The sequence below is a fragment of the Lethenteron reissneri genome, chromosome 1, assembly GCF_015708825.2.
Source record: "Lethenteron reissneri isolate LAM-NWPU_2019-01 chromosome 1, ASM1570882v1, whole genome shotgun sequence".
Classification (NCBI taxonomy): Eukaryota; Metazoa; Chordata; class Hyperoartia; order Petromyzontiformes; family Petromyzontidae; genus Lethenteron; species Lethenteron reissneri.
In genome coordinates this window covers 7,898,352-7,910,145 of record NC_083779.1, presented here as the reverse complement: position 1 = coordinate 7,910,145, position 11,794 = coordinate 7,898,352, and the positions used below count along the sequence as shown (strand labels likewise).

The 11,794-nt window shown below is 53.0% G+C and overlaps 1 protein-coding gene across 1 annotated transcript; it reads left to right on the top strand.

The window, feature by feature from the left end:
• The first annotated feature begins 1,557 nt into the window (after positions 1-1,557).
• Positions 1,558-11,593, top strand: LOC133341356 (protein diaphanous-like). The gene is made up of 6 exons (XM_061549943.1): positions 1,558-1,673; positions 2,698-2,800; positions 5,162-5,269; positions 6,199-6,296; positions 7,513-7,620; positions 11,327-11,593. Exons 1-6 carry the CDS (start codon positions 1,575-1,577, stop codon positions 11,591-11,593), a joined length of 783 nt encoding a protein of 260 aa, XP_061405927.1. The 5' UTR covers positions 1,558-1,574.
• Positions 11,594-11,794: the final 201 nt, after the last annotated feature.

Genomic DNA, 11,794 nt, shown 5'->3' with positions numbered 1-11,794 from the left:
CTAAGTGGCGGTGACGTCACCACGACGCTTGTGCCAGGCCATGTGCACCTTGAGGCCACGTGAATTGTCGAACGCCCGCTGGCAGGAGGTCACGGGGCAGACCCAGGTGCCACGGGTCGACTGACTGAGATGACCGAGATGACTGGCTGATGTCACCGCCTGTGCCCCCTACTGTGCCAACAACAACCGCCATTCGCCACTAAGTGGCGGTGACGTCACCACGACGCTTGTGCCAGGCCATGTGCACCTTGAAGTCACGTGAATTGTCGAACGCCCGCTGGCAGTAGGTCACGGGGCAGACCCAGCAGGTGCCACGGGTCGACTGACTGAGATGACCGAGATGACTGGCTGATGCACCACCTGTGCCCCCTACTGTGCCAACACACATACACACAGGGTGCTTAATTTTTTTAAACACTTATACAGGACTATCGTTTTTAATGAAAAAATTACGGATAATAACACACTTTAACGTGATAACAAATGTGATGTTAATAGCTTCAAAAAAATCAAAGAGGCTCTCCCATACTCTTTGGTTCTTCCGATAAAGTCACGTGGGTATAAAACATAAAATACAAATTAAATCACAACGTTTCGATCGCAACATAAGCGACCGTCATCAGGTGGAACCGATACAGCAGGACAACTGCTGATTTAGGAGAAAGATCCGCTAACACTTCCAATCTAGAATGAGTCTCTCCCATTTGTTCTCCATCGTTGTCGACGCGTGCCTGGAATCTTCTCCAGGTGGTCTCCCGAGGTGGCACATTTCACGTGGTAATTGTTGCAAATTCTCAGAAGTGTTCACATTTGTTTGAAGCACCCCACGTGTATATATATATTTTTAAACATGTAAACTTTACCGAAAGAACCAAATAATAATTATAAATTTCGATTTAAAGCTTTCGTGACTGCAGGGATTCATCTTCTTGGTTCTTTCGGTAAAGTCACGTAGAAGGGAAGTAATAAAATAATACAAATAAAACATAAAATAATTCTCACGACGTTTCGGCCACAACGCAAGCAGCCGTCCTCAGGTGAAGGACGGCTGCATGCGTTGTGGCCGAAACGTCGTGAGAATTATTTTATTATGTTTTATTTTTTTTATTTTATTACTTCCCTTCTACGTGACTTTACCGAAAGAACCAAGAAGAATAATTATACACGTTAAATCAACTCTATTCTTGAAAGATCCTCGTCAAAAGCTGACGACGACGACGACGACGTTCCGCACCCCCCCCCTCCTCCAGAATCCAGGCGACCCCACGCCACCACCGGCCGGGACCCCCAGCGAGGGCGAAGGGCTACACGACCTGGGGATTCACCACGGCCACCTCAAGGTTCCTCTCGTGGATCTGGAGTCCCCCGGGTGGGAGGGCCGCCCGTCGACGAACTCGAACGGCCCCGCCGACCCCAGCCGCGCGGGGCCGTGTCCTCCACCGTGCCCCTCCGTCGATGTCCCCTCCGCTGGAGTCCCTGGCCAGACCCCTCGGGGTCCCGCTAAGGCGGCCCCGCAGCCGCAGCTGCAGCCACCGCCGCCACCGCCGCCGCCGCCACCGCCACAACCTCCCCCCATGCCTGGGATGCCGGACACGGCGAGGATTCCGCCGTGGCTCAAGGCCAAGAAGAAATACGACAAGAGGCGGGCGACCCGGCCTGTCAGGTGGCAGATGGTGGGTACCACACAGACAGAGATCCCCCCGTGTAGCCTCGACAGACTGTCGGGGCAAGTGCTGTTCGCGAGCAGTACCTATGAAGGGCGTAACGGTACACGAGGTGGGTGGGTGGCCAGCACCACGCCCTACCGCCATTGTCTCCCCAGGGGCGATGTTTACTACACACTGCACCAGGTACTCGTTTGAGGCTGAGTCGACCTAGGGGAGGCCCAGGACCGGTTCAGATAATTGTCAACAGCGTTGGCCGTGAGCGGGAATCGAACTCGGGACGCCGGGTTCGTAGCGCAGCGCGCTAACCACTACACTACCGCTCCCCAACACACAAGCATACACACACACCCACTCACCCACCCCCTCATCCACCACTCACCCACCCACCCACTCATCCACCACTCACTCACCCACCCCCTCATCCACCACTCACCCACCCACACGTGGTGAGTGCCGGTCCAATCCATTGTCAATCGTCGCCATCTCCATTCGCCAGCTCATGGTGACCACCTGATCGTTCTGCGCTCTTGAGTAGCTCATACTCACACACCCACTCACCTACTCAGCGGTCCACTGGCCTGGAACTCACCTACCCACTCGGTCACCTACTCACCCACCCACCCACTCACCTACCCACTCAGTCACCTACTCACCCATCCACTCACCTACTCACCTACCCGCTCACCTACTCAGCGGTCTGTTGGCGTGGAACTCACCTACCCACTTAGTCACCTACTCACCCACCCACCCACTCACCTATTCACTCACTCACCTACTCACCCATCCACTCACCTACTCACCCACCGGCTCATATACTCAGCGGTAACATTGGCCAGGAACTCACCTACCCTCTCACTCACCTACTGACCCACCCACTCACTTACTCACCTACCCAATCACTCACCTACTCACCCGCCCACTCACCTACTCATACCCACCCACTCATCTACTCATACCCACTCACTCACCTACTCACCCGCCCACTCACCTCTGTGTGTGTCTCTCTGCCCGTGCGGCGTTCTGGCCGCAGATCGCCCCCAGCGCCATGGAGAGGAGGAGTGTGTGGAGCAGAGCCGACGAGGCACGATTCGACAGCCCCCAGTTCCAGGCACAGCTCCTGCGGGCATTCGCGGGTCAGAGCTGGGGCAGTTCGACGTCCGGGGGGGGCGGGGGGGGTCATAGTGCCACGAGGTCATCGTGTCACCGGGTCATTTGTAATCACCTGGTCGCAGTTCCACGACGGAATTTGCTTTTGTGTTTTCACGGGGTCATGGCAACTCTCACGGGGGTATTGGTATGATGGGGTCATGGGTCAGATTCTCACGGGGATATTGGTATAATGGGGTCATGGGTCAGATTCTCAAGGGGGTATTAGTATAACGGGGTCATGGGTCAGATTCTCACGGGGGTATTGGTATAACGGGGTCATGGGTCAGATTCTCACGGGGGTAGTGGTATAACGGGGTCATGGGTCAGATTCTCACGGGGGTAGTGGTATAACGGGGTCATGGGTCAGATTCTCACGGGGGTATTGGTATAACGGGGTCATGGGTCATATTTTCACGGGAGTATTGGTATAACGGGGTCATGGGTCAGATTCTCACGGGGGTAGTGGTATAACGGGGTCATGGGTCAGATTCTCACGGGGATATTGGTATAACGGGGTCATGGGTCAAATTATCACGGGTGAATTGGTATAATGAGGTCATGGGTCAGATTCTCACGGGGGTATTGGTATAATGGGGTCATGGGTCAGATTCTCACGGGGGTATTGGTATAACGGGGTCATGAGTCAGATTCTCACGGGGGTATTGGTATAACGGGGTCAGAGGTCAGATTCTCACGGGGATATTGGTATAATGGGGTCATGGGTCAGATTCTCACGGGGGTATTGGTATAATGGGGTCATGGGTCAGATTTTCACGGGAGTTTTGGTATAACGGGTTCATGGGTCAGATTCCCACGAGGGTATTGGTATAACGGGGTCATGGGTCAGATTCTCACGGGAGTATTGGTATAACGGGTTCATGGGTCAGATTCTCACGAGGGTATTGGTATAACGGGGTCATGGGTCAGATTCTCACGAGGGTATTGGTATAACGGGGTCATGGACCAGATTCTCACTGGGATATTGGTATAACGGGGTCATGGGTCAAATTATCACGGGTGAATTGGTATAATGAGGTCATGGGTCAGATTCTCACGGGGGTATTGGTATAATGGGGTCATGGGTCAGATTCTCACGGGGGTATTGGTATAACGGGGTCATGGGTCAGATTCTCACGAGGGTATTGGTATAACGGGGTTATGGGTCAGATTCTCACGGGAGTATTGGTATAACGGGTTCATGGGTCAGATTCTCACGAGGGTATTGGTATAACGGGTTCATGCGTCAGATTCTCACGAGGGTATTGGTATAACGGGGTCATGGACCAGATTCTCACTGGGATATTGGTATAACGGGGTCATGGGTCAAATTATCACGGGTGAATTGGTATAATGAGGTCATGGGTCAGATTCTCACGGGGGTATTGGTATAATGGGGTCATGGGTCAGATTCTCACGGGGGTATTGGTATAACGGGGTTATGAGTCATATTCTCACGGGGGTATTGATATAACGAGGTCATGGGTCAGATTCTCACGGGGATATTGGTATAATGGGGTCATGGATCAGATTCTCACGGGGGTATTGGTATAACGGGGTCATGGGTCAGATTATCACGAAGATATTGGTATCACGGGTTCATCTGGTCATGGATTGCAGTGGGGCAATCATCTCGTGGTGGCTAGGAGATGTTAACTCTATCTTCTGGTATGCAGGAGGTCGTGAGTTCAATCTCGACCCTGACACCTGCTGTATATTTGGAGTTTGCATGTTGCAGTCTAGGTCCTCCAGTTTTCCCCTCCACATTTAAAATCGACATCACGGTTTAGAGTGTTTGGCCGCTATACATTTCCGCGCGTTAAGCCCACTTTGTTGAGCTATCATTTGTGGCCGGTTCGCTTCTGAGAAAAAAAAATCTACATAGCTCAGTGGGGCCTTACCTGGTAAAAATAAAAAAAACAAAATCGCTTCGTTGAAATAGTTCAACAGCTTAATTACTCACGTTTTCAGAAGGGCGCTGAAGATCCAACGAAAAGGGCTACGGAGCGCCGTGTCCAGGATTTAAGTCCCGTTGGTTCTTCGCTTCTTTCTCAACGGCGGTGTGACGAGCGCGCCTCGTCCCAGTCCCGGCCTGCCCGCCAAATCACACCGCGTTGCGTCCTCACTTCTCCATTGTCGCTGTCATCATCAGTCACCAGTCACGCTTGTAGCATAGGCCCCGGGCAGCCGGAGCGCCTCGGCTTCGGCTCAGGTAGACGACGAGGTGAGAGCGGTTGGGGAACTCGCGGTGTGCGGGCGCGACCGGTGTGATGATGACGACGATGGCGACTGCGGGGTCGTGTGGGTCTCGTGGTGACGGTGCCGCCACTGCTGCTGCCGTGTTGCAGCTAAGCAGCCCAGGGCCGGAGGGTCAACCGGAGCGACGTCTCTGCCAACTCCCGCGTCCCCCGCTGAGGCCTCATCGGTCTTCAGTAAAGACGTCTTGCAGAATTTTGGTGAGAGGGACAGCCATGAGCTCCCACCCCCACTCCTACCCCACTGCCCCCACTCCTACCCCACCACTCCTACCCCACCACCCCCACTCCTACCCCACCACCTCCACTCCTACCACACCACTCCTACCCCACCACCCCCACTCCTACCCCAGCACCTCCACTCCTACCCCACCACTCCGACCCCACCCCCCACCACTCCTACCCCACCACCCCCACTCCTACCCCACCACTCCGACCCCACCACTCCTACCCCACCACCCCGGGGCCCCGTGTCGCTCCCAGATTCGGGGAAACTCCCAAACAGCCGCCGAGGTGGCCAGGAGAGGTGAGACAGCAGCCGCCCCTAGGGGGTACAACGGCGAATCGGGGATGACTGCCCTGGGCCCCGCGCTGGGGGGGTCCCCCACTCCCCCCCCCCCCCCCCGCGCTTCGACGTCACGGCGTCAGATTTCAGGTTTAGTTTGAAGGCGTCGAGGGCGAAGGGTGGTGAGGGGGGGGGGGCACACGTCGTGATTTGCCCCGGGGCCAGTGGACGGCAGCGTGGCCAGCGGGTTCGCGAGCCCCCCGTCCCGCGTCGTCGCCCACCTTGAGCGGGGGGGGGGGTCATCATCTCCTTGACAAGCGGGTCGAACTCTCTCTCCGGGTTCTCCCGGTCGTGTCTCTTCCCCCCCCTCTACCCTGCCTCTACGCGAAGGGTCGGCGATCGAATTCGCGGAATTGACCGACCGTTCCAATGTAGCGCGGCACTGCATAGCGGCACTGTCGTGGACAAACAAAAACCCCAAAACGTCTTGGGATTCAGTGACGCCCTCCCGGACAAATACACGAGCCTATAAGCGAGGGGTCGTGACTGCGGTGATTATCCGACTCCCTGTCTCCTCTCATCCTGACCCGTCCCCCCCCCGCGCCCCCCGCCACCGCGCATGCAGACATCTTGACAAAGTCGGCGAAGGTGTCGTACGATGAGATCGCGAGGGCCACCCTGACGGGAGACATGGCCTCTCTCTCCCACATCAAAAGCATCAAGGTAAACCGAGCGGTCGCGGCACGTGCACCCTGCGCCTGTCACGTGCTCCACGTGTATGTCACGTGAGCCGGTGAGTCACGTGAGCTGTGGTGGCTAGGAGATGTTAACTACCTCGCCTGGTATACAGGAGGTCGCGGATTCGATCCCGACCATGACGATGCCTGCTGCTGTATATTTGGAGTTTGCGGTGTCTCTCTGATCATCACGCTGGCTAGGAGATGTTAACTCCATCGCCTGGTCTACAGCAGGTCACGGATTCGATCCCGACCCTGACGCCTGCTGCTGTATATTTGGAGTTTTCAAGTCTCTCTCTCTCCTCGCGGTCGTGTGTATTTACCCCCGGGTTTCTCCTCCACGGTTATAATTAACATCACGCGTTTTAGAGTATTCGGCTGCTGAAAATGTCTACGTGACGATGAACGGCCACTTCGTTGGGCTATCGCTCGTGGCCCAGGTCGCTTCTGAAAAAGAGCTTCATAGCTCAGTGGGGCTTTACCTCGGGGGGGGGGGGATAGTTTGAATAGTTTATTTCACGTGCTTGCTGGTGTGTCACGCTCGCCCCACCCGCGTGTGTGTGTCACGCGTGGGGGTGAGCTTGACAAAAGACAAAGATCCCCCATATAGCCTTAACAGACTGTAGGGGCAAGTGCTGTTAGCGAGCACCTATGAAGGCCGGAACGGTACACGAGGGGGTGGGTGGCCAGCACCACGCCCGACCGCCTTTGCCTCCCTAGTGGCAATGTTTACACACCGCACCAGGTACTCATTTGAGGCTGAGTCGACTTAGGGGAGGCCCGGGACCGGTTCAGATAATCGTCACTGATGTTGGCCATGAAAGGGAATCGAACCCGTGTCGCCGGGTTTATAGCGCAGCGCGCTAACCGCTACACCACCACTCCCCACAAGGGTGAGCTCGACACACACACACGCGCGTGACCCACGCGACCCGGGTTCGATTCCCACTCGCGGCCAACGCCAGTGACGATGATCTGAACCGGTCCTGGGCCTCCCCTAGGTCGACTCAGCCTCAAAATGAGTACCTGGTGCAATGTGTAAACATCGCCACCGGGGAGACGAAGGCGGCTGGGCGTGGTTCTGGCCACCCACCCCCCTCGTGTGCCACCGTGCCGGCCGTCATAGGTGCTGCTCGCTAACAGCACTTGCCCCAGCAGGTTGTTAAGGCCACACGGGGGATCTGTGTCCCGTGCGCCCACAGGGCCTGCTCGCATCGCTGCAGAAGATAAACGAGGAGGAGGAGCTGGCGCTGAGAGAGAGGCAAGGCCAGGGGGCCCCCCTGCAGCCCCCCGAGTTGTTCTACTTGCAGGTCGACATTCAAGTCTCCGTCTGCGTCGTCATTTCCCACCTAACCCCCTGCCCCCCGGTGCAAACCTGTCAACCCCTTATCAGTGCACCCTACCTTATTACAGACAAATTCAGACCTGGTTGGTCACCCCGTGCCCCTTAGAAATCTCAACGTTCATCCTACACAAAGTCGCATCACAAGGGAGAAACACAAACAAATAGACCCAACCACGTATTTATTTGGCCCGTATTGAAACGTCTGTACGCCGTATGGACCTGCAAACTCAATCTCTCCTGTACAAGAATACGGGCTAAACCGTACGGTTGTGACAGTATGGCGGCATCACTGCCGATCTGTCCTCTCGGCATCGACGTCACGATGGTAGTGGTGGTGGCTACCGCTGCACGCAGCCTGCCTGGAATCCTGCGCTGTGGGTAAGAGATCACCGCACAGACGTTGCGAACCTTCCTCCTGTCCTTGGGTGGAGCTTTTGAGGAGGTTCCGGCACCCCTCGTCTGGCAGGACAAGGCGGTTAGAGCGAGCGTGGACATCTGCAGTGGTATCGAGTGTTTCCCCCTCGCACAAGGCGTGGGATTCTCTCCGGATGCTCCGGTTTACCTCTCTCCCACCCCCCCCCCCCAAACTTGTATAATAAACACAACTCATTATGAGTTGGCTGAAAACATCGGAAAATAAAAAGCGAATGCAGGACCGCACCCCCTCCACTTCTGATCGACACTCTGTGTGGCTCTCCTAGATAAATACGTTAATTACTATTATTGGTAATCATACATTATTAAGTCATGAGTTAAAGTGTAAAGAAGCTCCTGCACAGGTTCCATTTTCTAGACTATTTATTTTACAGTAACGTATTTACAAGGCAAGAGTACGACTAACGGCTATGACTATCTGCAGCCCTGGTGGTTTACCACTAGATTAATCTCGAACAGTCCTTCTTGATGGTTTCCACCATGTAGATCTCGAACAGTCCTTCTTGATGGTTTCCACCATGTAGATCTCGTACAGTCCTTCTTGATGGTTTCTACCGTGTAGATCTCGGACAGTCTTTCTTGATGGTTTCCACCATATAGATCTTGGACAGTCTTTCTTGATGGTTTCCACCATCTAGATTTCAGACAGTCCTTCTTGATGGTTTCCACCATGTAGATCTCGGACTGTTTTTCTTGATGGTTTCCACCGTGTAGATCTCGGACAGTCTTTCTTGATGGTTTCCACCGTGTAGATCTCGGACAGTCTTTCTTGATGGTTTCCACCATCTAGATTTCAGACAGTCCTTCTTGATGGTTTCCACCGTGTAGATCTCGTACAGTCCTTCTTGATGGTTTCCACCGTGTAGATCTCGGACAGTTTTTCTTGATGGTTTCCACCTTGTAGATCTCGGACAGTCTTTCTTGATGGTTTCTACCATCTAGATTTCAGACAGTCTTTCTTGATGGTTTCTACCGTGTAGATCTCGGACAGTCTTTCTTGATGGTTTCTACCAAATAGATCTCGGACAGTCCTTCTTGATGGTTTCCACCATGTAGATCTCGGACAGTCCTTCTTGATGGTTTCCACCGTGTAGATATCGTACAGGCCTTCTTGATGGTTTCCACCGTGTAGATCTCGGACAGTCCTTCTTGATGGTTTCTACAATGTAGATCTCAGAAGTCTTTCTTAATGGTTTCCACCATCTAGATTTCAGACAGTCTTTCTTGATGGTTTCTACCGTGTAGATCTCGGACAGTCTTTCTTTATGGTTTCTACCAAATATATCTCGGACAGTTCTTCTGGATGGTTTCCACCATGTAGATCTCGGACAGTCCTTCTGGATGTAGATCTCGGACAGTCCTTCTGGATGGTTTCCACCACGTAGATCTCAGACAGTCCTTCTTGATGGTTTCTACCATGTTGATCTCGCACAGTCTTTCTTGATGGTTTCCACTATGTAGATCTCGGACAGTCCCTCTGGATGGTTTCCACCATGCAGATCTTGGACAGTCTTTCTTGATGGTTTCCACCATGCAGATCTTGGACAGTCTTTCTTGATGGTTTCCACCATCTAGATTTCAGACAGTCCTTCTTGATGGTTTCCACCATGTAGATCTCGGACAGTTTTTCTTGATGGTTTCCACCGTGTAGATCTCGGACAGTCTTTCTTGATGGTTTCCACCGTGTAGATCTCGGACAGTCTTTCTTGATGGTTTCCACCATCTAGATTTCAGACAGTCCTTCTTGATGGTTTCCACCGTGTAGATCTCGTACAGTCCTTCTTGATGGTTTCCACCGTGTAGATCTCGGACAGTTTTTCTTGATGGTTTCCACCTTGTAGATCTCGGACAGTCTTTCTTGATGGTTTCTACCATCTAGATTTCAGACAGTCTTTCTTGATGGTTTCTACCGTGTAGATCTCGGACAGTCTTTCTTGATGGTTTCTACCAAATAGATCTCGGACAGTCCTTCTTGATGGTTTCCACCATGTAGATCTCGGACAGTCCTTCTTGATGGTTTCCACCGTGTAGATATTGTACAGGCCTTCTTGATGGTTTCCACCGTGTAGATCTCGGACAGTCCTTCTTGATGGTTTCTACAATGTAGATCTCAGAAGTCTTTCTTAATGGTTTCCACCATCTAGATTTCAGACAGTCTTTCTTGATGGTTTCTACCGTGTAGATCTCGGACAGTCTTTCTTTATGGTTTCTACCAAATATATCTCGGACAGTTCTTCTGGATGGTTTCCACCATGTAGATCTCGGACAGTCCTTCTGGATGTAGATCTCGGACAGTCCTTCTGGATGGTTTCCACCACGTAGATCTCAGACAGTCCTTCTTGATGGTTTCTACCATGTTGATCTCGCACAGTCTTTCTTGATGGTTTCCACTATGTAGATCTCGGACAGTCCCTCTGGATGGTTTCCACCATGCAGATCTTGGACAGTCTTTCTTGATGGTTTCCACCATGCAGATCTTGGACAGTCTTTCTTGATGGTTTCCACCATGCAGATCTTGGACAGTCTTTCTTGATGGTTTCCACCATGTAGATCTCGGAGAGTCTTTCTTGATGGTTTCCATCATGTAGATCCTGGACAGTCTTTCTTGATGGTTTCCACCATGTAGATCTCGGAGAGTTTTTCTTGATGGTTTCCATCATGTAGATCCCGGACAGTCCTTCTTGATGGTTTCCACCATGCAGATCTTGGACAGTCCTTCTTGATGGTTTCCACCATGTAGATCTCGGAGAGTTTTTCTTGATGGTTTCCATCATGTAGATCTCGGGCAGTCCTTCTTGATGGTTTCTACAATGTAGATCTCGAACAGTCCTTGATGGTTTCTACCATCTAGATGTCGGTCAGTCCTTCTTGATGGTTTCCACTGTGTAGATCTCGAACAGTTCTTCTTGATGGTTTCCACCATGTAGATCTCGGAGAGTCTTTCCTGATGGTTTCCACCGTGTAGATCTCGGACAGTCTTTCTTGATGGTTTCTACCAAATAGATCTCGGACAGTCTTTCTTGATGGTTTCTACCACGTAGATATCGGACAGTCCCTCTGGATGGTTTCTACCGTGTAGATCTCAGACAGTTTTTTTTGATGATTTCTACCATGTAGATCTCGAACAGTTGGCCCGATGGTTTCCACGATGTCGATCTCCAACAGTGGTTGTGCCGCGCGTGTCTCTGTGTCCCCGCGGTTGTGCTGCTCGTGACCCTGTGGCCGTGTGACCTCAGCTCGTGGACGAGGGCCACCTGTCGGAGCGCCTGCGCTGCCTGCTCTTCCACTTCACCCGCGCCGAGGTGCTCGACCAGGCTCGGAAAGAGCAGGAGGTCGTGCTCGCGGCCCTGAGCGCGGTCGTCTCCAGCCAAGGCCTGACCCAGCTGACCCAGCTGCTCCTCTTCATCCTCAACTTCCTGAACGAGGGCCCCACCTCGTCGCCTGCCTATGGATTCAACCTCTGCGACATCGACAAGGTCTCACGGGGAGGGGGCGGGGGGTAACCATTGGGGGGAGGGCGAGGGGGTCATGGGTCAATTAGGGCGATCCAGGTGGCGAGATGTTAACTACCTCGCCTTGTTTACAGAAGCTCGTGGGTTCAATCCCGACCGCGACGCCAGTATATTGTGAGTTTGCATGTTTTCCTCTTGGTTAAGTGGATTTTTCTCCGGGTCCTCCGGGTTTTCCCTCCACATTCAGAAACA